Genomic DNA, 26627 nt, shown 5'->3' with positions numbered 1-26627 from the left:
GTAAATTAAATCGGAATCAGAAACTGAAAAATTGACTAATGGAAATTTCTGTTAGCTTTGGAAAGTGTGTTTTGTCTAAACGAAAGGAAATAAAAAATTAATAAGAATAATTTTAACATAAAAAACTAAATTATTCCTTGAAGCATATACAATATATATACATATACAATATCAAAATTCATAGTTAGCCTTCCCGAAGGATCAAATAATTTTAATAAATTTTATAGTTCGTGTTCAAATTTTAAAACTTCTCCGATAAATAATTTATTTTTGAAATAATAGATAACTTAATGATTTTATAAAAAAAAAATAACTACAATAATTTACGTAATTATTAACAATACAAAAGAGTATCTATATACTGAACTATAGAAGTAAAGAGGTTTATATTATCATAATAATGACTTAGAATTTTAAAATTTTCCACATGCAGATACCATGTGCTTAAAATGATATTCAGTTCTCGGTCCATAGGCGTAGAACTTTTCGACGTTTAAGTATGATATTGATCATGGTTCTTTATTTTACTTATTTTAGACATCAGCTGGGGATTCGTAGCACTGTCAAACACACTCGAGGCATGCGACCCTGATAGATATACTGAAATAATTTCAGATTGACTTGTTAATTTCAAATATGTAAAATTTTTAAAATAATTCTAAATACCTTTCATTTTTAACTGATGTTTTACATTTCACATAAGTGTTGTTTTTCAGAATTTTTCTCCTTACAGACATTCACTGGAATTGGGAAGCTGAAAATTCGAAGAAAAGCAAATGGAGAAGATAGAGAAGTATCATTTCCAAAAATAGGCTATTCAGAATAATTCAATATGAGTAAATTGTTAATAATCTACTTTTATGTTTAATATTTGAAATCGGCAAACACTAAAATCGCAAGTTACTACTTGAAAACAAGTAAAGGTTGAATGGATCAAAGATGATTTTTTTAGCAATTTATATAGTTTACATAATAACCGTTAAAGTTGGGTTGGAACTTTACAATTCACACGTAGAAAGCAATTACGACTAATATAATTTCGCTGGTTTTGAAAAGTAACGTAATTGTTGTTAAAAAAGATATCGTGAAACAGATGTGAAAACATTTGAAACTTTCCTGAAATTTTGTATTAAAGGTAAATATTACACTGACTGCTTGATGCATTTTAATAATGTCGAAAAAGTAATGATTTTGCTATTGTTCTCATTCCTAAAAATATTGTATTTAAATTCAAAATATTTTGGATTTGTGATTGACTCTGTAGCCTTCTTGTTATGTTGTTTATTTTCGTAATTGTTTAAAACTAAAATATACAACAGTCGGAAATAAGTGATGAGTAATTATATATAAATTATCACAACTCTAAGTATGAAATAACAGAGTCCATGTCTGTTACTAATTGCTATTTAACATATATTACCATAATGTATCGCCGGAAAGAATATGATGACATCTTATATATGTATAGGTATATTTTAGTAATTGCAGCCCCCCCAGTGGCTCAGCGGCATGTCTGCAGACTTACAACACTAAAACCGGGTTTCGATACCAATGTTGAGCAGAATACAGATAGCCCATTGTGTAGCTTTGTGCTTAATTCAAAACAACAAATAGTAATTGCATGTATTGCCATCTGTTAGCACGAAACCGTAACACTACTATAACTAAAATATCATAAACTTGTCTTCAAAATTTACGTACCTAATCTGAAAGCAACTGATATAATCCCTAAATATTAGCTATCTATCTTCTTTCTTTTTCATTTTATAGGTTTATATTTTCATAAACAAGACAAACATTCCATGAAACTCATTTTCACTCATAGCAAAGAAAATTCTAAGTTAAAGTGCAATTCATTATTTGCTTTTCACTTTTGGTTGAAGTATTTTTTAACAGAACATCACAAGCATAAAAAAAAAAAAGATCAGGTTTATATGATTTGTTTTTCTTACATAGTTCACAATTATTAAATTTTAATCAAAAATCATGTATAAAAACATAATTATGAGATTTAGGAAATAAAAAGTTAAAAATCATGATGTTGAAAAGTCTAGATTTTGTGTATAAATTATCCAAGAAAATTTTGAATATCATTTTGTTTCTTTGTGTGTTGTTATTTATCTTTTTTTAAAAAAAAATTACATGCTTTCTGAGAATCGCAGCATAACTTACAAATATGTTTCAACTGATCCACAGTCGGCGCTAAATGCAGAAGTGCTCAAGAGATGTGCCTTCGTATCGTCTCTTTCTCTCTTTTTTTATAGCGAAATTGGCGACACAATAAATAATCCCAAATATTGTTTCTTATTAAAAATATTACAAAATTACATATTTTTAATGAAAAATTATAAGGTATAAAAATGTGTTTCTTGGCCGCTATTTTCACCTTATACAGGGTGTTTTATAAAACATAATATTAGCAAAAAGTAATTATTATTCAATCAGTTAATTTTACTACTTAGCTAATACTAAAATTATTTCTTCTATATTATTCACTATTAACTATGAAGTTTGGTCAGAATATTTTAGTAAACGTATTGTTCTGGTAGAATGTTTTATACACGTTCAGTTTAAATATATATATATATATATATATATATATATAGTCAATTATTACTATGGAAAATATATAAATATACTGTTATGATAGCGTAACATTATTTTTAGAAAGACAAATAATGCTATTAAACTGCTGATATGAATGAAAATAGCTACAAAGCTGCACGAAATAATGTTGAATAAAATGTTGTTACTAAATACACGTTTATTGTCACAAACTAATTTTGAGCCGCTTTAGGTAGTTTTCAAAATAACTTTTGTTCTTAATTTACTTCAAAATTCTGTCAGAAGTTTAAGGAAACAAGAAGGAATCTTCAATAGTCGCGGCTGTAACTAGATCTCAAATCTATCAAGAGATGGAGCCAATGAGCTGAAACTTTGCACTAAAAAAAAAAGAGACTCAGAGCCATTCTACGAGCCGCGGCATAGCGGCTAAAAATCCATTGTGTTAATTTGATCAAGTGTATATTTTCTTTGATGACAAATTCCCTCAGAAAAGTTTTTTTTCCTGTAGAAATAATTAAAAATTAAACAGCAACACATTTGAGACTTTTATGTATTTAGAACAGATTTGTTAAAATAATTTTATATTGAAATAAAATAAAGCATTTCTTTTCCGGGATTTATGTTTCTTGTAATTGCAATAAAGATTTAGCTAACCGTGTTGTACTAATTTGTTTGTGTGTTGATGGTTTTCCGATTCAAATACTTCTTGCTGTTAGAAATGTGGGTTGTGTTCGATCCCATTGAACATTCACTTCAACATTAAGAGAAATAATTGTTTAGCTAACCCAAAACAGATTTCAATAAAAAAAACAAATAAAAATATCAGAAATTGTTTTGCCTGAAACAGGCTCAGTATTCTATAACATTCTCGCAAAAGTGATACGTTTTGATTTTCAACGCTTTCCGAAATGTGAATGATTCTTAGGCGCACACAAAACTTAAAACTCATATTCACCAAATGAGCAGTGATTAAGTAAGTTACCAGATTAATAAATATATCCAACATTTAAGCACGCCCTCTACATTCCTACACTCAATTACACAACCGCCTCAAACATGTGGTCAGCTGTCGGTCAGTAACCCTTTCTGTGTGAACGTGACGATGATCGAAGAAGGTCGAAATGTTGTTCGCTTCTCCACACAGTGCTTTCTCTATTCATACTAGTCGTTTTTACATATATAACTTTCTCTACAAGTGGGTTTTCTCATCATCACGGATTATCAGTTCATATTTATTTAGGCAAAGTATGTTTCATTTATTTTTACATCTCAGTATAACTTCAAATTTGCAATTTATGCCTTCTTGGGCAATATTTTCTTGCTGCAATTTTGTTTCCCATTGAGACAGCAGTATACTTGCGAACTTATAATGCTAAGATCCTAGGTCTTAGACACAGCAGACAGCCCCTTGTGGCTTTGCTCATAAACACACAAAGCAAGTTACAGTATCCTAGGTAGGCCCGGCATGGCCAAGCGTGTTAAGGCGTGCGATTCGTAGTCTGAGGGTCGCGGGTTCGCATTCCTGCCGCGCCAAACATGCTCGCCCTCCCAGCCGTGGGGGCGTTATAATGTGACGGTCAATCCCACTATTCGTTGGTAAAAGAGTAGCCCAAGAGTTGGCGGTGGGTGGTGATGACTAGCTGCCTTCCCTCTAGTCTTACACTGCTAAATTAGGGACGGCTAGCACAGATAGCCCTCGAGTAGCTTTGTGCGAAATTCAAAAACAAACAAACAGTATCTTGAATCTCTACATATTTATATAAGTTTATTGTTTTTAGAATAGTCGTTCTCTATTTACGTTACCAATAATCAACTTTGATTATTAAAGATGCATTTTATATCATGACTTCATGATTTAAACAAAAAGAGGCAAAACAAAACATTCAGTAACTCGAGTACTTTTAAAAGGTGAAAATTTTCCGGAAGTGTTTCAGTCATCAGGCTTCTAGTTTAAAGATTTGTTAAAATCTTGGTAGGGATGCGGTCCGACTCGAAGATAGATGTGCAGTGTAAGACCAACTACCACCAAGTCTTGGGTTACTCTTTTACCAACAAATAGTGAGATTGAACGTCACATTATATCGCCCTCCCCCGACTAAGAAGGCGATCATGTTTGGTGTGATGAGAATTCGAACCCGCGACCTTCGGAATGCGAGTCGAATACTCAATGATAGAGCTCTCCTCTTCGTAGCTTTTGGTCTGATTTGAACTTGTATAATACTACAAAATATTTCTGGTACTTTTAGATAAATATACTTTAAAATGTCCTGTCAGTTGGCTCGTGGGTTCGAATCCCCTTCACACCAAACATGCTCGCCCTTTCAGCCGTGAGAACGTTATAATGTCACGGTCAATCCCACTATTCGTTTGTAAAAGAATAACCCAAGAGCTGGCTGTGTATGGTGATGATTAGGTGCCTTTCCTCTAGTCTTACACTGCTAAATTAGGGATGGCTAGAGCAGACTGTCCTCGTGTTGTTTTGCACTAAAATTCATAACAAACAAACAAACCTGCCAGTTATAAAACTAGGATACTTATTGCAATGCTAAGTGTTAAGAATAATCATAAGGAATACTATCTCATTCTAAACCTTGAAAATTGTATGATCTATAACTTATTGTAAGTTATGTAAATTTGTTTCGTAAAAGACAGTGGACTCGTTATTTTGACAGAAGGGGTGATATAAAATTTTTCATAAGAACTTATTAATAGATACCCCATTTTAGAAAGAACGTCATTTAAATAAATAAACATGAAACAAAAGATACAATGTTATCATTGGTATTTAGAGTATTTGACCAATGCAATATTTAAGTAGAGGACGGTTAGGCATGGTATTGTTAAGATATGGGTCTATTGAATTGCCCTTCACCCTAACAAAGAACTTTACTCAATATGTTTCTAAAAGTGGATATTTTGAGACACAATTAATTGTCAAGAATAATCCACACATGCTTGTATGGTTCTTATCTGGCGATTGTCCAAGCCACAAAAAAATAGAATGCTCTGCTCTTCAAGCCATCGTTTAGTGACTATTTCTATTGTACGAAACACTGCCTCTTCTGGTAAGCTGGTCATTGACTAACATAGGTTGAAGACATTTTTCGAAAACTAAAACATCAAGCAGTAGTGACTATTCCTTCGCATACCACTAGCAATGACTGTCAAACTAACTAACGGCTCCACACACCGCAATAGTAACAGTATTTATTCTATCGTGATTTGCAAATGGTTCGACGAAAGTTCCTGAAAAGATATTCACTAAAAAACAAAAATGTGTCCACTCTCCAAAAATTATGCAACTATGGTTCCATTAAATAAGGTATCCAAAAATGAAAGATGGAGTTAGTCATTAGTGAACGATGTCTAAAATAAAAAGCGAGTTCTACCTAGTAGAACTTGTCATTGTAGTCTATGCTATCAAGATAATTCCACGATATTGGAATGAGGTTGCACCTGTCCTTCAACATAACTGGCCGTTTACATGGTCATTCTCCACACATCTCGAATGACAGAGTCCCTCATATTAGTTTTAAATATGTAGAAACTTTGTTTCCTGATGTGACTTAAACTATTTTGCACTTTAACAGAAGTGAGGTAATTTTTTTAGCTTTAGATAAGAACAGATAAATATAAATATCTATGTACTTCGTAGTGAGAGTGAAGAAGAAGGAATTGCCAACATAGCTTCTTTGTGGGTGGATTAAGTACTGTCGAAAACGTCGTCAATATGGAGTTTTTCATTACCTCCTGGAAATATTGACTAAATGAAACATTTCCCATCGTTTTTATCTGCTTCCTCAGATATTTACATGTCTATTCTCTTCAACGACTCAGCAGTATGTCTGTTGTTTGTTTGTAACTGAGGATGAAGTTACCCAACAGGCTATCTGGGCTGTACCCACCATGCGTATTGAAATCCATTGTTTTGCGCGTAAGTTCAGAAACATACCGTTAGATGGCCGCTAAGTCTCAAGACTTATAACCATGAAGACCAGATTTCGATATCCTTGAGGTCACAGTATAGATATTTCATTGTACAGTTTTTGCTTAAAAAATGAAAACAAAAAATATATATATTAATAAGCCTGTATTAATAATTATATAATATTTATTGAAAATATTGAAAAATGTAAACTTATATCGTATTAAAAACAATAATTTAAACAATAAAAGCTCAAAATTCTTATAAAATTAATAAAATTTGTGGAAAATCATGTTAAATAGCTTAGCTAGGACAACCAAGAACAACATGAGCGGCAGTCTCCTGTTCTATGGCAATCTAACTAATTTAACTCTTATTTTAAAGTTTGTAATGTAAACGACACACATCTGTTTTGAAACAAGAAATGTTATATCGAACCGTCTAGTATTTTTCAGCTCGCGAATATCCCTCAAAGTAGTCGGTTTGGGCCCACTAACTGAAGGTTTAAAAGATACCGAGTTAGAGAGTATATATATATATATCTGTTTATCTCTTCAATTGCTAAACTGAGCTTCTTAGGAGGCAAAAGTCGAATCACGGAAGGTGTACAAGAACAGTGATTATAAAAAAATCACTAAATCACAAATAAAAGTATAAAACAAGGGCAAAGGTATCTGTTGAGATTATGTTGTACTGACAAGAGAAAGATAACAAGAGAAACGTTATTGAACTGTTTATTTTACCAACCCAGCAAGGTAAGTTTCAACTAAGTGAAAGTACGAAATGAAAATAAGCCACAAATCCAACAAAAATAATATTAAACCTTACAAAACACTATATTGAAACATTAAGCTCAAAATATCATTCTACTAAACGTTTTAAATAAAGATAAATCTAAACAAAAAGCGTTAGCTTTGAGTACAAGAAAATCTAGTAATAACTTAAGCCAGGCCTCCACAGGAGACTTCATCGGTATAGTGTTCTTCGTTCACTCGTGCTCAAATGCAAGGGTAAAGAAATCACGAGAAACCACTATCTAGTTTACTGAAAGAAAATACGGCTTTCTATTCCTGAACATCATATTCAACCATCCCTTGAATAACCATTCTAATGCAAAACTAGCCATTTAATACCCAAGGTGAAAATATGGTCTCAAATATAAAAATTCCCAGACTAGAAAGGTGTAGGTAGATGAATTGGATGATAACAAGCGAATCAAAGCAAACAGCAACATATGAAACAGCCAACTAAAATGTCAATAAAACAACAATCAGTTCCTTGTAAATATACATAAACAGCAATAAAAAAATGTTATGAAACCAAATGGATGGAATACATAAGAAACATGCTGTCTTACCGAAAACTGTTAACAAGAACTGTTAGAGTAAACATCGTAATAAGATTGCAACTTATACTTCTAAACTCATAAACAAATTGAGATATTACCCAAAGATGGTAAAAAGAATGAAAATAGATATAGTTAGGAAAGAAAATGAAAACGTGAAGAAGAAAAGGAAATAACATAATTTGTCGTAACAGATTGAGAAAAACAAAATCAAGAAAACAAACTGCATTCCCAACACCATGGAGAATACCAGCCATGCCAAACACACGATCTCTGTTGAAAGTGACAGATGGTTCATCAGCCACAACTTGAAAACAAGCTATAAGTTCCATTTTTAAGGCTCACAGGTAAACATAGAGAGCAGATATGGTATACAGGCTTATTATTCATTTTATATGTTCATATTTTGTTCGATAGGGGCAAGTTTATAGATTTACAATGTTAAAACCTGGGGTTAAATTCCCCAAGGTGGATACAACATATAGCCAAACGTGACTTTGCTCTAAAACAAACTAACAAAGCCTTCTTATTTTAATGTAAAAGTTTTTAAAAATATTTTGTTTACTCAGATGTACATACAGTTTTGTTTGTTTGTTTTTGAATTTCACGCAAAGCTACACGAGGGCTATCTGCGTCAGCCGTTTTTAATTTAGCAGTGTAAGACCAGAGGAAAGGCAGCTAGTCATCACCACCCACCGCCAACTCTTAGGCTACTATTTTACCAATGAATAGTGGAATTGACCGTCACATCATAACGCCCCAAGGTTGAAAGGGTTAGCATGTTTGGTACGACGGGGATTTGAACCTGCGACCCTCAGATTAGGAGTCGAATGCCTTAACCACCTGCCCATGCCGGGCACGTGTAATTTTAACATTGCACTCAGTCAAGAAAGTTTTTCAACCAATTTTGTTCTGGATATTTATGTTCTTAGTTATCTCCTGATATAACACATGATCTTTCAATGAGTGTTATGGTTGTAACACTGGAATTGGTAATTCATTTAATGCCTCGAATGTACAGCATCCCCTTTGTTTGATGGAAATAACAAGTCATGAGAGTTGTAATATTTCTTGTTAATAATCTGGCATTACTATTCAACTCAGCAGCATGAGATTTAGTTTGTCTGTAACATCGTCTAAAATGAACTTTGTACTTTGGAAGTAAGTCTTGAAATTTTGTAACCAGCCTGAGACATTCATATCCTTAGTAAAGGTAACATTTCATCATTTTAAAGTGCTGTACAAATACTGTTAGAGCTTTGCATGGCTTGTTGGTTATCGCAATAACTCACAATCTGCAGGTCACGTGTTCGAATCCCCGTCGCCAAACCTGCTCGCCTTTTAAAACATGAATAATGTTATAGTCAATTCCACTATTCCTTGGGAAAAGAGCAACCCAAAAATTAGTGGCGGGTAATGTTGACTACTTCCTTCCTTCTAGTCTTTCACTGCTAAATTAGGGACAGCCAATTTGGAGATAGAGATGGCCACTGCTATGTAAATTTGTTTGAGAATCGCCGATGATGCATTAGCACTGAAGGTGGCCTGATGTTGCTTGGGGTTTTTCATTATGTATTATACATCGTATCTAGTCAAATTATACCTAAAACTCAGATAGTTTTGATGTAACTAAATATTATTTTTCAGTATATCTTTCCAAGTCTCTCTTTATATAGCAGCTATCTAATTTTCTTCTTTAGAAAATTAGTTTTAACTAAAAATACCGTAGAGTAAGTAGGAAGGAGGGAATATTTGCACCTTGGCCAAAAGATATTATTGTGGTGGTTTCCGTTTCTGGTAACATGTGTTTTGCCTTTACTTCAATTCTCGTATTATCAAGTGTTAAAATTTGTTACTTAAGAAACTGGATTTTCTGTAAATATAAAAAAACTCATGACCAAGAAGAAAATTTATATACCGAAGAGAGGTGGTTGTATGAGACAGTACTTAGGTCTAGAAGAAGTTATCTTTATAATGTTGGTAGTTTACTAATGCCGTAAAGATCCATGACTTTGATCTCTTTGCAGCTACAGATTCAATAAAATCAGCTGATATACGATGTACCCAGAACATGTGATAGAACATTACTCCCGAAAATTAATCTCAGCACAAGGTCAGCAAAGATGACTGAGGGTCTTATCAAGATGCAACAGTGTCTAGTATGTCTGAAAGTAAATAAAGTAGTTTGTTTATTTGTTTTCTAATTTCGCACAAAGCTACACACGAGGGCTATCTGCGTGCGCTAAACGTCCCTAATTTAGTAGTGTAAAACTATAGAAAAGGCAGGTAGTCATCATCGCCTACCGCCAACTCTTGGGCTACTCTTTTTACCAACGAATAGTGGGATTGATCGAAACATTATAACGTCCACGACTTAAAAGCGAACTTCAGACTGGGAGTTGAGCGCCCTAATCACCTGGAAATGCCGGGCATTAGAGGTAGTTTGTATAAGACACTCAGCCACTGCCAACCAAGATAACACCACTCCAGCTCTAGTTAAGGCCATCAAAACCCAATGAAAATTCCTTCTGCTGGTGGGAAAAGTCTATAAATCAGAGCTCTTTACCCAGTAGCTGAAACTGAAACAATGGGCTCTAATTAGTGAGGTCCCAAATTATTAGACAGTCGAAAGCCTCTTCAAGCTGAGTATCCTGCTGGAACATGCGTGGATTGAATGAAACCTAGTGTCACGCAGAAGTGATGAAAAACTACTAAGAGCAATAATCAGTCTACAACTATGAACCAAGGATTCACTACTCATACAAGGATCAGAGGTCTCTGAGTGTGTTTTGACATCTCCTCAAGGTAATGGCTAAGAACACGCAAGGGAGATGATTTGGTCAGAATCACGTGATTTAATAACTAAATCAAAGCAGATTTCATATCGCATGCTTAAATCTACGGCTGAAAAGGCAAGCATATTTGGTGCGACAGGGATTCGAATCCGCGACCCTCAGATTACGATGTAATCAGTGGAAGAAAGATTTTTTTTTTAAATTGGTGATTTACATTTAAATAGGGTAAGGGCTGACTTATTTGCTAAGGGCATTAACTCAGTTGTAATGAAAGATTTAAACTAAGAATAGACAGGAGTAAGGGCCAGGAAAACCTAAATGCAAAAAAAAAAAAAGAGGCAGATAAATGTTTAGCATAGATTAAAAGATAAAATTAAAGAAAATCATCATAAATTTACTCATAATGATGTTTAATGAATCTTTTTTTACACTTGTCCTATGTGGGTTTCTGGTAAGAAATAATAATAGGATTGAATAAATTAATACTTTCAGTGCCGTTTATCACTAAATTACAAAAATATAAATTATTATGACCAATCCATAATCAACTAGAAAAAAACAAGCAACAACATATGATGCATAGAGGTCGTTTTGCCCATGGCGGGTAGATAAAATGGAGATTAGGTTTATGTAATTTTCTGCGTTTATGAAAATTTAAGCCAATTTGTCTTCAAATACCTTTATATCTTAAAGAGATCTATTGTCGGGTTTAATTAAATACCTGTTATAACTTTTTTTTTCCTTTGTCGCAGATTTATTTTGATTTTTATTTGAATTCATGTAAAAGTTATTGAAGTTAGGCCTAAAAATTATATTATTAAAAATTACCAAAACGTCAGTAACGTCGATATGGCTCCTGTGTAGTGTTATGTAAATAACTAAAAAGGATTCACGTTGTACCTGTGAACAGTAGTGCTAGTAGTAATCACATAATAACTGAAGATTTTGCTAAAGCTATGAGATTAAGCTAAATGTAAAATGCCAGTTTCGCATCACAACGCTAGTCGTGAAAATAGCAGATCAAATTTAAATGACGCTAGTGAAAACTCTAGTGTTAATATTATTAATAATAATAGTATTAACAGTAATGTTATATCTGAAGGAATGGCCTCATGTTCGGGAACATCTGCAGCACTTGTTTATAAACTCTGCAGTCACGTAACAGGTTTAAGTTCAACAGGTATGTTTCTAAAATTGCATATTTATAAATTTAATAAGTTATATAGTTTAAATAATTATCAGTGTTTAGCTTTCCAGTCACTAGGAATGAATGTGTTTGATTGTTCCCAAATATTATACACAGTACACTGTTTCCATACACGTCTAATATGAAATACGAATATCATTTATTGTTTAACTAATACTGATAGTAACAATGGCAGTTGTATCAGTTTTTAAATTCTAGATAGGCTAAAACATTAAACATACCTTCTAATGTTACCCAACTTGTAATGGTTACACTTTATACTTCAAACACTGAAATTATGTTACTTTCTAATATTTGAAACTGAATGTATCTGCCTTAGTTTAATATTTATTGTAAACTAAAACTCCTGATGATAAAGTCCTATTAGGTAGACTGCTAAAATCAAGGTTTCTTAGTTTAAAGAAGGTTTGCATTTAGCCTGTGCAGCATGCACTACTTGAGTAATAGTTATTCACATTACAAGTACAACAAAAAAAAAGGTAGATCTGTAAGTTCCAAATATCACTTGAACACCTGTTGAATAACACTGCTATCAACATTCTTATGCAATGTTACATTAAGTAATAAACGTTATTCACATTGTAAGAAGTATTACCTATTTCAAGTATCACATAGGAAGGTAACTTGATATTTTCAACTATGTTTGAAACCTAGTTATTCAGAGCAAAGAATAAAGTTAGTTTATTTATTATGTTACAAAATATGGAAATATACGTCTTTCTTAATTGAGGCTTTTCCCAAACTATCCATTAAATTTAAACCAATGAATTTTAAATTCATGCTGGTCATAATTGTTTTGAAAAATACAAAATGCCATACTTGCATACAAATACTCTTAAACAATGAATTACTGTGCATGATTACAAAATTAAATTATTGAAAAAAGTAAAATAAAAACCTAAAAATAATTTAACAAAGATAAAATACATAGTTTTGAAGTGAAACTGACAGATAAATGCAAAAATTAACCATTTAATACAGAATGACACATAAAAACACTTTAATAACAGCAATTAATCAATAAAATTCTTTTATATCAATCAAAAATGACATGGAAAAACCCTTTCATAATGATGAGTAAACAAAACCAAAACTCAATGAACCTTTAATAACCACAGTACTTGTTGATTCATAACATACATTAAATCACAAAACCAAACTTACCAAACACATGTATCTTATGAAATTTCTGAAACATAACCCTTTCCACATTGAAAAAAAAAAAAAAATTTGTCTCTCTATAACATAAAACATACAGTACTAACAAAACACACCATGAAGCTGGCCTTTAAACAATATTTTGATTCATTAATGAATTTTGTCATTTTCTTTACATTATTTTACAAGAAAGTACAAATCTACATTAATATGGACCCATTACATAAGAATGTAAAATATTAGAATATAAAAAAGTAAAATTAACTCATTATGACATTCACAGATTAAAATAGAACCTTCACTAGTAAATTGTAATTACAAAATATTAATGAACCCATATGGTCATAAAAAAAAATGTAATGTGCTTAGAGGTACCTACATTTTTTTTCCAAACAGTTGTACTTACTACACAAAATCATGTTGAAAAGACATACTTAAAACATCATAAATGTTTATACATATACAGTATTTTGACATATAAATAAATATGTACATTGATGTACAAAATTCTGTTGGGATGAAATTATTATTACACACATATTCATATAGATAACGGTATACAAAACCATATTTTCTTTAGACCTGACTGCCATCGTAATGAGGTTGATGTAAGAGAGTTGAAACCTTGGCTTGATTGCTGACTCTATTGGTTCAACATTTAAGTCCTAGCACCACAAAGTGAGACCATTAAAAACCTTTTGAGCGAGCCTGCATATGGGAGGCCCTTGACAGCAAAATATCCTTTCTAATCATTAATAGTTGAATTAATAATTGCTGCAAACCTGGGATGCATAATTCATTGGTCAGGTTATATGTGGTAGCTATAGGAACTTTGAAGTTTCAGCACACAAAAAAATGTAACTTTGGTTAGATCCAGAAGCTTCAAGTATTGAATCTTACATAGCATATGTCTAGATTGAAAAATCAAAGTCAGTAAATTTTCAAAGGTTAGCTGCATGTGTAGATTGAAAGGGGTCCTAACCAATAGGTTTAAACCATTACTCCTCTGAAAAACTACCTGTAGAAGCTGAGTAATATGTGGTTTGTTTTGGTCAAGCAACATGTCTACAGGCTCATATGTGTTCATGCTCTAATCTCATGTGTTTTTGGTGCCTTTGAACTCCTCAGTCTAGAGGCTTCAAATCTGATCAAAACTCTTTTAGCCATACTGCCCTCTGTTGCTGTTCCCATGACAATGAACATCACACTCACAGTAAAACCAGGGCCTACATACATGTGCTAACTGTTTAAGTTAAGTAAAACCTTCACTTTTGACTGCCAGTACCATCTAATACTTTTATTGTCTTTTCTGTGGGATGTTACTATAGTTACAAGTTTATTATGAGCATTGTTGTGTATAACTTGGGTGTTACATTTTGCTTTCTCCTAGAACACTGATCTGTATTTCACACATCTTGAACTACTACTTCTGACAAAACAATGGTGAGAAAACTGCATGCTATAATAAGTATTTCTGTCTGCATTACTGAAAATATTCTATCACAATTAAATAAACAATTAGGCATACAAAATTTATTTATTACGAGATATAAGCTGCTGTTTGTAAATTTTGTATACTACAACCAGTAGTTTCGCCTCAGAACTTTTAGTATGACAAAAACAAAATATCTTGCATTTCTCTTATTGAAAATCAACAGATAAAACTCTTTTCTATTAAATGTTGTGTAAATCTGATTTTTTGATGAAGTTGTCACTTTTGACCATCTTGGTTATGATAAGTTTATCTCAGTTTGAGATGCAGAGGTGTTATTAGTTGGTTATTTACTTGAGTTTAATATTTATTTGGGAGTGCTTTCTCTTTCCTCAACTTCCATTTATTTGTTGCTGAGTCTGTTGTTTTGAAGTGTTTGATGTTAGGCTTTTTGTTACAGTCTTTGCTTAGATGGTTGTAAGTTCCAGTTGTTGAAAGGATTTTTTGTGCATGCTTGTTAGCTAGAATTTGGGTTTTTGACAGAGTATAGCCATGCCTATACCATGGACAGATGTACTGACACACCACCAGCAATTTTATGAAGAAGGTGTTTTGTCTTTAAAAAGGAAAAAAATTACATATTCATCTGTTCAGTTTGATCATCACACTTGATCAAACTTGGGGATAAGTCGATTACAGAATGCTTTTGATTTTCAATTTTAGTTTGATCCATGAAAACCAGTGAAGGGTAACACCAAGATGATAGGACATTTGTGAATAATGAAGTCTGGAATCTTGGGGTTATAAACTTTATTAATATATTCATAAGTACTTTTGTTGATAAGTGCTAGAGGGAAAGCATTTTTAATCAATTATTTTTTAATGCTGACAACTTCATCATGAAAATTGCAATAAGAACTCTAGTACATTTATGTTATCTATGAATTAGAATCGTGATTAAGTTAATTTTGTAACAGTCAAGTATAAACATGCTGCAACTAAAAATATTGGTTTATGATTGTACTTGGTTTCCAACCTGTCATTCAGTTTGATGGCATTTAGATCTGAAAAAAGATAATTTAGATTATCTTTGTTCCTCAACTGTAAACCTGATAGTCCTTTATTTAAAATTTATATAATGTTGAAACGTTTTGACACTGCTCTGTTCTCTGAATTCAATAAAACTGTCATCAACATGTCACTTATAAACTTAAAGGTTAAATTTGGATGGACAGGACTGTAACCATTTAGTTTTGTGATAAGATAAAAACAAATTAGCTAGTATGGAAGCAAATGGTGAGTCCAAGGCCATTCCATCAACTTGATCATGTCTTATTGTTAAAGACAAATGTAGTTTCTTGAATATAATTTTGCTTAAGCTTGAAAAAATTTTATTTGGAACCTAACATTTCTTTTTCAAATCTTAAACTTTTTTTTCCTTTTATCTTCTTGTCTTTAAAATATGGTGCAAATAATTCAGAGGTCTTTAACACCTATCTGTCACCCATATTACTTATTACTCTTCTTTTCTCAAGAGAAAATAAACTTAACCTATATATCCTTTTTATCTCCAGAATAATTCTGCAGTAGTAATACATCTATAAATCATTTCCAATAAGCCAAAGTAAAATGTCTTTGTTTTCCTCAATTTTATAATCAGTTACTTGATTAAACTGTAAGGACAACAGTATTTTCTGTGTTGTAGACACCAATATTATAGTTGTACTGAAATAAATAAAGACTCAATAACCCAAGTGTTTTTGAAGGGTCCACCTTGCACGGGTTATAGGGTTTTTATTAATTTCTATCAAGATATCTTAAGCCTGTGTTTTTCTAACATCATGAGTGGTTATACTGAAATTGATCAAATATTTTTATCCATTTTTCATGTTTGAAAAAAAATTGTTTGTGCAGATTCAGGTATGGATGTTGATTTGGCATATCTGCATTTTCAGAAAGCATTTTACAAGATGCCACATGACACTATAGGTATGGAGGATAAATTGGCTAATTAGATAGAAAAGTGACTAGATGGACTTCAGTCAAACATGATAGGATTTTAAGTTAAATCTACAAAAAAAATTGAATACAAGTCTAAAGAGGTTATAATTTCATTGTAAAGATCACTGGTTAAACCATGTTTGGAGTTCTGTTCAGTCTTGTGCTTCTTACCTTAAGAGAAACATTGAACTGTTGGAAATGGCTCAGAGAGGGCTACAAGTGATACTTGAGATGGAAAGGTTGTCATTTGAGGAGAGGTTAAGATCTCTGAAACTGTTTTCTCTTTAAAAAAAAAAAAAAGATTTAGAGGAGATCTGGTTGAGATATTTTAAGATTGTTAAAGGAATTAATTGTATTGATGTAGCATCTTTTTTCCTACCTAACATTGAGAATGGTAGGAATCATCGTCAGCCAAGACAGTTTCATTTCTCTAACAGGGTAGTTGGTCTTTGAAATGGGTTTTCAGTGGGTGTAATGGAGGGAGTAAATTTAAGGGAAGGCTTGGTAAATACATGAATAATAAGGGGTGGCTTTTAGTTTGTTTGTTTTAATAGTTTGATCTTATTTTAGTAGATAGGACAATCTAGATGAACTAATAAGTCCCTTATTGTTTCAAATATAAAGTTTTTGCCTGTAAAAACACTTGTGGTTAGGTCATTTGCTAAAAGCCTGGATGTACTGAGAAACAGTGTAAACATTTAACAATTAAACAGAATTGCATTTAGAATTTTTACCCACTTGATACTGTATATACTGTTCCAAATTCACCTCTTGTTAGTTCATCTATAATTTACTTGATGCAGCATAAAAATTGTAAATGATGAACAGTTTATTAGATTTTCTGTTAGAAACTTTAACACATTGATATGTTTGTTTCCTTTACTCATACATACATTTGGTTTTCTTAAAACTATCAAAGGTTCTTCTCAGAGCCATAAATAATAGAATTCCTCTTGCATTCATTTTGAAATCATAAGGAGATGTTCTTTCTGTTACATCTGTGACAGGTTGGCTTAAACTTCTTCGGAGTATACACAAACCTTTAGGCAGTGATTTGTATTATAGTTTCTCATCTTCTGTCCCAGCAGCTGGTTGGTTTTTGTGGAAGATGTGTGCTTCTTCCTTGTGTGTCTGCCTAAGAGATTTGCTATCCATTGGCCTTAATGTCATGCACTTGTGATAATTCTTCTCCATGGCATTATGTTGGCCAGATGATTTTAAATTTCTCATCTGTGTTAAATTGGTTCAGATTTGCATTGTTAACAGAATTAAGGTTTTTTTTTTTTTTGGTATTTATTTCAAAAGTTTTCAAGATTTGTCATGAAGTCTTGTATGACTGGTATTTATTCATATATGGGTGACATCCACACAGGTTTTATTTCTACTACAACTTCTAGAAGCTCCTTAACTGATGGAGACATAGCAGCCATTGTTTGAAATATTGTGGATTACTTCATTTTTACTGGGCCTTCTACTCCCATCTAGTCAGTTGAAATTCTTTATCATCAATTGGGAATGATCTGTTGGTCCACCACTTTAACCTGATTTGTTTGGTTAGTGCATTATTATTCAATAATTTACTAAAATCCTTCCCTTTGATCTCTCTCCTCACTTCTCTTTGCATCTCTTTCCTCTAACCCTTTAATCTTTTTCATGTGGTCTGCTGTTGATCAGAGTTAATGTTTGAAACACTTTCTTTCACATCTCTCTTGCTCTGTTCTTCATGTGTTCCTCATTGTTGTCTTCCTAGTGCTTCTCTCCAAAATCATGTAGCTCCTTTTGTATTTCATGGCATCATAATGTTTTTCACTCATCATATTCACAGCCTTGTGCTGGCACTCCTTTTCTTTGACAAGTGTCTTCTGTTGGCTGATTCTTGGGTGATTTTCTCTTTTAATACCTCCCTTCTTTTACAGGAGCTGGCTTGGGGAGGGAGATCAACTTATCATGAGATGCCAATGCTTTCTCATGTCTTCCATATTTGGTATTGCTGGGTGTTTTTTTCATCTCTTGTCAGCTGTGTTCAGTCTTCTCTTTGCCTGCAAGCTATGACTTATCTGGTCACCAGGTTTTGCATGTGGAGTTCTATGGTTCAACTATTTTTAGGGATGGACTCTAACTTCCTTGATACCCTTCATTTCTTTGGGGCAAGTACACATGTTTTCTATAGTGGATTGTATTGATCCAAAGGTTTCTTTTTTGGGGTTTCGTTTACCTTGTTTGTTAACCTCTTCATTCTTTGAAGGATTGTCATGGTGACTGGACTGTGTCCATTCTACTTTCAACATTCCTTTACAGCCTCTACATCTGGACCTTTCTCTTCACCAATGTTTCCCTCTCTGCTTGAGGCACATCTCTGGATGAGGACAGAACCTTTGGTGTTTGTACACAGGAGAAATGTTCACTCTGCTTTAAAATGTTCATCCTTCTTTCTGTTTATTGGACATGTTCTTATTCCTGCTTCTGTTGGTAGACTACTTGATTATGTTTCACTCAGTCAGTTTTGTGTTGTTGCTTTTTTGTGTGCTTAAACCACTCAAGAATCACCCATTCTAAGGTCATTTACTTTCAAGCATTAGGCATACACTTCTGGGCTCATTCACATTTACTCTGGCCAAAATGAAGTGTCACACTCCATGAACTTCCTTTTGGGCACTTTTTGAAATGAGATCATCTAGGAAAATTTTTTGCACTGGACCATCCACCAATTTAATATGAAATTCTAGCTAGTCTGTGTGAATAGGCGAGTAATTTTCTTTGAAATTAACACTTTCTTGACCCAAAATTATGGTTTACTTGTTTCAGCCTGTCCTTCTCACCTCTTGGTGCACACTTCTGTCTTCCCTTATCAAAGAAGGATACTATCATGAATGAAGTGCATTGTAGGTGTTACTGCACATCAACATTGTGTCTTTCTGTAATTGATGGAGAGGTTTTGTCTAATGATCTTGTCTTACATAAATGTAGTTTAAATGCACTATGATGCATGAAATTTGGTGTGATTTGCCTCAGAGCTAGTGGCATACAAATATCTTGGCCACATGCACAAGGAAGATAACTAATCTATGTGAGAAGGTTAGTATATATTAGAGTTACATTTTCAGGTAAGAAAAATGTTAACTTTTGGTTAAAATATTCATGTTGAAAAAACAGATGTATATGTATTTATATATATGGGTGTTTGCTAATTTCATCAGTAGTTTTTTAATACTTCTAATTTTTGTCTCAATGTTATGGCAAGCAAACAGTTTGAACATTTAAGTGATGTCACTAGCAGCTTTGTTTTTGTTTGTGTGATGGAATTTGTATTTAATTTTCATTTTCTTTTCTTATCCACCAGAAGCTGTAACACCATCATATCAGTTAGCATTGAGAACACTTAGCTGGTAGGTAATATTTAAAAAAAAAAATTTTTTTGTATTATAAGGTGTCTTAAAAAATCTTAAGTTAAAATTTCTGTCATTCAAATTTGTTATATTATCTTTCAGTGTTTTAAAAAAATATTTTGCTTGTGTATGCCTTAATGGCAATACAAACAAGATACTTAAGTTTTTTCTGCTGTTAAACTGCTTATAAGTTACAGAACATTGTTAAACCACGTTTTTGAATTTGACAATCTTAATTTCTGTTTTCATATAAAAACAGAAGAGAGAAAACTAATCAATTGTAAGAGAAATCATTGTAATGATATTTGTTCTTGTTGTGTGTATTTGTTTAATTTATGATAAGAACTATTGTACTGTACATTGGAATTTGTTTTAGAAGTCTAAAAAGCTTAATCAGAGTTACATAATAAACTTGTGTGTATTTCACATGTAATAACATTCCATATCTGTGTGTTTAAAATGCTATTGCATGTTACAGTCTGTTGATGTTTAAATCAGGTGTTCTTACGTTTTAGCACATCTTTTTCTGCTGTGGAAAATGATGAATTTGAAGTCCGTGAGAAGATAAAAAAAATATGTATGTGAACAGCTGGTTTGTCATTATTTTTAAGACATTTTTCTTCATGATAAAAAAATATTTAGGCACATAATAGAGAAGATATTTATCACTTAAGGTATTAATGACCAGTGTTTTTAAAATATAAAAAATAAATAATATTAAGCTATCTAGTGGCCAACTAATTTATATTTCATTTTAAAATTGCATTAATTAATGCTGTATTAAAAATATAAAGCTCATCCTACACTGCTTTTAGTGGTTAAAGAAAAACGGGAGAAGGATGCTGTGAAATTTGCAGAACTTCATCGAAAGCTTCAAGGAAGTGTAAGTATAAAACCCTTCTGTGATATATTTAATCTTGTAGTTTCTGAATGTGAATAATCTTAATTTGTATTCTTTATAGGACTTTATTATTTATATTCTTATTAAGGTAGTGTACAAATATTTTTATAACACATATTAATTAATGTTTTCTCTTTTTTTTGTTATTAGCTTTGAGTTTTTTTTGAAATTGTAAGTACTTTTCTTGATTATCTGTTAGAGAATAATTTTAGATAATATGTACCTTAAAATTCTTAAGACTTCATTTAGTACTTGAAATTAACACTGTAACAAGCAATTTTTTTATTTTTAGGTAATGTAGGTTAATGGCTGCTATAATTCCCTTCAACATATCTAAACCTACATTTTGTGTGTGTGTGTCTATATATATGGTAATGGTTAAAACTATTAAGAGTTAGTCATAGCTTATTTATAGATACTTTCCTAAGTGTTTTACTGTATATAAAATGTTTGACTACTCAATATGAAACGTAAGGCTTCAATTATGTTTTTAAAAGTATAAATGTTCAAAAAACTTTCTATTTTGAAATGCACTTACCTCCTGTTCCACATTAGCTTTATCCCAATGAAAGGTTCTCTTTTTCTACCCACTTAAACAATTCTTCCTTACTTGGTCAATTCTTTATACCTCACTGTGTTACCTTTAGTGATTCTCTCAGTCTACATTAATGAGGCTTCTTTACCCAATCTGTATGTAAGCTACCTGTGTTTCTCTCCAGTGTTACTGTATTTGCAACTATATTTATGTCAAGTACTTATTTTTTGGGTGTTAGTAAAGTATATATACACTGCTGGCCAAAATCTTAAGGCCAATGAACATAAAGAAAAACTATGCTTTTTGCATTGTTAGACTTAACCACTTATTTGAGTAGAGCTTTGAGAGATGAAAATAAGAAAAGGGAAAATAAAAATAAACTTTTTTATCATTTAATAGGGAAAATTTGAACACTATGAAATTAGCCAAAATACTAGCTGGTCAAAAGTTTAAGACCATACTGAAATGAAGCATTAATTGTTAAACATGTAACGAAATTTAGTCATTTGTGTTCAAGCATTAGCGTTGTCAATATCTCCTGTGTTACATTGGGTAAAAACATGGCAAACGCTAAAAGGTTGACAGAGTTTCAACGTGGCAGAATTGTCGAGCTGCAAAAGCAAGGTCTCTCTCAACGTGCCATCGCTGGTGAGATTCGGCATAGTAAAACTGCTGTTGCAAATTTCTTAAAAGACCCTGAGGGATACAGAATAAGAATTTCAAGTGGTCAGCCCAGGAAAATTTCACCAGCGTTGAGCAAGAGGATTTGACAGGTTGTATGGTGAGATATCAACTGTTCATCAAACCAGATTAAGGCCCTTACAGATGCAGAATGCAGCTCAAGAACAATAAGACGGCATCTACGAGAGAAAGGCTTTAAAAACTGTAAATGTCTTTAAAGGCCACGCCTCCATCCACACCACAAAAAAGCTTGGTTAAACTTTGCTGAGAAGCACCAAACATGGAACATAGAAAAGTGGAAGAAGGTTTTGACCTCTGATGAGAAAATATTTAACCTTGATGGTTCAGATGGCTTCCAACATTACTGGCATGATAAGGAGACATTTTCTACATGACACAGTGGAGGAGGTTCCATCATGAATTGGGGTGCTTTCTCCTTCCATGGAACAATGGAGCTTCAGGTCATACAGGGGCGTCAAACAGCAGCTGGCTACATTGGCATGTTGGAGAGAGCATCCTTATTGACTGATGGCCCTCTCTTGTGTGGAAATGACTGGATCTTTCAGCAGGACAATGCTGCAATCCACAGGACAAAAGACTTTCATGGCGAATAACGTGATTCTTTTGGACCATCCAGTGTGTTCGCCCAAACTGAACCCCATTGAAAATGTTCGGGGGTGGATGGCAAGGGAAATCTATAGAAATAGACATCAATTTTGAATAGTGCATGATCTTTGTAAAGCCATCTTTACCATTGGAATAACGTTCCAGCCAGTCTTCTGCAAACACTTATATTGACCATGCCAAAGTGAATGTTTGCAGTTATTCACAATGATGGCCATGCAACTCACTACTGAGACCTCTTGTTGGGCATTTCCTACCCTTTTTAGGACTGTTTACTTGACATAAATATAGTTGCAAATACAGTAACACTGGAGAGAAACACAGGTAGCTTCTTTTTGACATGATCTTAAACTTTTGACCAGCTAGTATTTGGGCTAAATTCATTATGTTCACATTTTCCCTATTAAATGCTAAAAAAGTTTTTTATTTTTATTTTCCCTTTTTTTATTGTCATCCTTCAAAGCTCTACTCAAATAAGTGGATGATCTAACAATGCAAAATGCATATTTTTTCTTTATATTCATTGGCCTTAAGATTTTAGCCAGCAGTGCATATGTAGGTTGTGTTGTTGTTGGGCTTAAGATTCTTCTACAGTAAATGTCTGTGACTTGTTGGCAATAAATTCAATGATAAAAGAACAACAATGCTCTCCACTTATTTACAAAATAATGTATATATTCAGAACAAGTTAAACACATGTAGAACAAATTATTTACACTATACAGATCATAGGGATATAATAAATATTATACAGTTCTGTTCTTGTCAAAAGTCCACTTATGCCTATTTATTTACTTTGTAATTTCAGCTGACAAGCCAAACTACCTTCCCCTATTGCTATCACACTAGCATTCTACAGGGTGTTTGGAAAGTCACTGTGCAGTTTTGTAATTATATTTTATTCAGTCTATTTCAAGCCAACAACTGATAGCGATGTTTAGAAAAAAAATAAGAAGGATCCAGGACTGTATTGATGCCAACGGGGGTCACTTTCAACATTGTTTGTAATTGTCATTCATATTTACCTCTTTTATTTTATATTGAAACATGTCTGTTAATAAATATGTAAGTGCACAGTGACTTTCCAAACACCCTATATATATAATTCACTTACAGAAATCATATACTACCCTTCTAGTAAACCTTTAGTCTTTTTTGTCTTCAAAATATCATCTGTTCCTTTTATCAGAGTGCACTCAGGATGATTCAATTACTTTAGAACCACACTTTGATGGATTTTTTTTCCCTTTGTTAATCTGACATATTAAATGTTAAACCTAATAATTACTTTACTTCTTCCTGCTCATCTTACACTATTTATATGTTTATTGTTCTGTTTGCTATAATATCATCATCAGTGAATTACAAACAATGTTCAAGAATAATTTGCTTTTAACTCTCTTATAATAAAAGCACTAAAGTATAAAATATTAATTCACAAAAGACAAACTCAAGGATGACAACTATTCACATTGTAAGTAGATATCTAACTATTGTGAAAGTTCTATATATACAAAGGAAGCAATTTTAGGAAATAGTTTTAAATTTGTCTTAAACAATCCTAAGATTATATAGTTTTAGAAAAATAAGATTTAATTTCATTATTTCTTCTAGTTATAATAAAACTGATTATTTAATGTAGTTATTTGCATGCAGACTCTGAATAGTTCATATGCAATGAGATTTTCATTTTGAATGTAAAAATACCATTTTTTATCTTATAATTTTCACATTTTAATTGCATAATCTCTAGGACTTCCTAAATGAAAATCAAATGTTTTTTGAAGAAAATTTTTACACTTCTTTTTTCTCTGTTATTATTAACTCTAGATATTATCATCAAGATTCAGTGCAAATAAATGCTTAAATTTAAGAAATGGAAATATGTACATACCTCATAAATGTTTGTAGAATACTTTTAAATCTTGTTTTTCCTGTGCATAATTTCACATCTTTATATTTTCACATTTTTTTTAATATTCCTTTCCAATTCTCTCTTTTATTCATGATGCAGGTATGCCAACCTGATCCATGGTGTTCTATAGTTATTATATGGCAAAGGTCAACCATGACTTTTCACTAACACTGGCACACAGGAATGACACCATCATGCTTAGACATTTCCACAAGTCAAACTACATCGAGTTAAATGTATACAGTTAAAAAAATTTCAAAAATACATTTATAAACAAAAATAATACATAAATTAAAATGTAAATGTAAAATCTAAATGCAATCTAACTCTTTAACAAACTAATACATATAAGGTAAGAAACACTTGCCAAGCACTACATATCCTGAAGAGAACAATGAACTAAGCTTTTTCCTATCTCTATTTACAAATCCATAAGGTGATAGAGGTTTCTTGAGATTATAATTGCATAGTGTCAAATCTGCTCTTTTTATTGGTTATAAGCATGCCACTCAACTTCAGACTGTTACTTGGTAACACAGCTTTGACTTTGCAAATGGATGTGGCTGACCTTAATTTCAGAAATATTAGAATGTCAAATCCACGTTAAGAAATTTTAGGAAATTTTTCATATGCTAATAAAAGACATGGAACTTTAATTTGGCCATCTATGCTGACAGCCTGTCATTTTCTTACAGTATCATATATAATAGCTCATAAAATTTAGACTTGTAACCATGAGTGGATCATGTGACAGTAAAAACTGCAGTTTAAATTACTGTTTTAGATGTTTCTCTTTAAAATAAAGGAATGAAACTTAGACAGTGTAAACCTTCAAGTTATAATGTACTTGATAGTGGTAATTTCATTAAAATGCTTGTTTTCATCCAGTTTTGAATGTATCTTAGTAAAATCTCATGCATAAAAAGGGTTAATACTATCTGGATTAAAAGTCTTTTTATGTCATGGCAATTTTAAATCTTTTGAGTTTATTCTTGATGATGAGAAACACACTTGAATTAAAAATGTATCTCAGAACAGCTGGTATGGGTATTAACACTTTTATTGATAGCTTACATGTAGAGAAGTAATAGTTGTATATGCAGTCTTATGATTTTCCTCCTGTTGGCTCTGTAGCTGAGTCTATGAGAGATCAAAAGTGGACATGTGAGATTTTAGCCTATTTTTTCAGACTTTCTACCTCCTGCACCTCATACACCATGTTTGGAATGTTTTGAGTATTTCACCTTTGGCTTATGAATCTTCACTATCTTTATTGGGAGAAACTAGTTTGGCTGGTTACCTGGTTCTTTCACCTTCAATAGACATTGATTTACAGTCATGTGAAAAAGTTAGGACACCCTATGAAAGCCTGTGTATTTTTGTAACATTTTTGGATATATAGATATTTAATCTCAATTTTAACAATACTGAGAGATTATAGGAATATAACTAAACAATTAAAACTAAAGAAAAGACTTTTCAAGATCTTCTGTAAATGTAATTCTACAAAAATGTATATTCTAAAGAAGGAAAAAGTTAGGACACCCCTACATTTATTCCCACTTAAAATGGCTCAACTCGCACACAGGTGTATCACACCAGGTGCACATGATTAGAAGATTGTTACTCAGCATTTTGAATGAGGCTTGTCCTATTTAAACCTCAGACATTTAGTTTGGTGTGCTCCACACTGTTGAAGTGAGAGTGAGCACCATGGTGAGAGCAAAAGACCTGTCTCAAGCCCTCAGAAAGAAAATTGTAGCAGCTTATAAGTCTGATAAGGGATTTAAAATGATCCCAAAAGATTTTGAAATCAGCCATTTCACTGTTCGAAAAATAGTCAACATGTGGAGGGCTTTCCAAACAACTGCCAACATGCCCAGGTCTGGTCGTCCAAGCAAGTTCACCCCGAGAGCAGACCACAAGATGCTAAAACCCTAAAATGTCATCACGGGACCTACAGCAGGCTCTGGCTACTGTTGATGTGAAAGTGCATGCCTCTACAATCAGGAAGAGACTACACAAGTTTAACTTGCATGGGAGGTGTGCAAGGAGGAAGCCTTTGCTTTCTAAGAGAAACATCAAAGCCAGACTGAAGTTTGCCAGAGAGAATGCAGACAAAGACCAGGACTTCTGGAATAATGTTCTTTGGACAGA

The 26627-nt window shown here is 32.5% G+C and overlaps 2 protein-coding genes across 5 annotated transcripts in view; both read left to right on the top strand.

Moving 5' to 3' along the window:
- The window catches only part of LOC143249822 (uncharacterized), a 122042-nt gene extending 118814 nt beyond the window's left edge, over nt 1-3228 (top strand). For both annotated transcript variants that reach the window (XM_076500370.1, XM_076500376.1), the window contains exon 4: nt 734-3228. The gene's annotated coding sequence lies outside the window, so the exon portion shown is untranslated. The remainder of the gene's footprint in view (nt 1-733) is intronic.
- A 7969-nt stretch (nt 3229-11197) lies between these two features.
- The window catches only part of LOC143249817 (gamma-tubulin complex component 3 homolog), a 65710-nt gene continuing 50280 nt past the window's right edge, over nt 11198-26627 (top strand). For 2 of the 3 annotated variants that reach the window (XM_076500329.1, XM_076500308.1), the window contains exons 1-4: nt 11198-11810; nt 19769-19814; nt 20330-20391; nt 20630-20697. In XM_076500329.1, coding sequence (XP_076356444.1) covers nt 11609-11810; nt 19769-19814; nt 20330-20391; nt 20630-20697 — 378 coding nt within the window. In that variant the 5' untranslated portion in view covers nt 11198-11608. The remainder of the gene's footprint in view (nt 11811-19768; nt 19815-20329; nt 20392-20629; nt 20698-26627) is intronic. The other variant, XM_076500318.1, reaches the window with a different exon arrangement.

This window comes from Tachypleus tridentatus, chromosome 1 (genome assembly GCF_004210375.1).
Source record: "Tachypleus tridentatus isolate NWPU-2018 chromosome 1, ASM421037v1, whole genome shotgun sequence".
Taxonomy (NCBI): domain Eukaryota; kingdom Metazoa; phylum Arthropoda; class Merostomata; order Xiphosura; family Limulidae; genus Tachypleus; species Tachypleus tridentatus.
The sequence above is the reverse complement of the archived record's forward strand: the minus strand, read 5'-3'. Positions and strand labels throughout refer to the sequence as shown.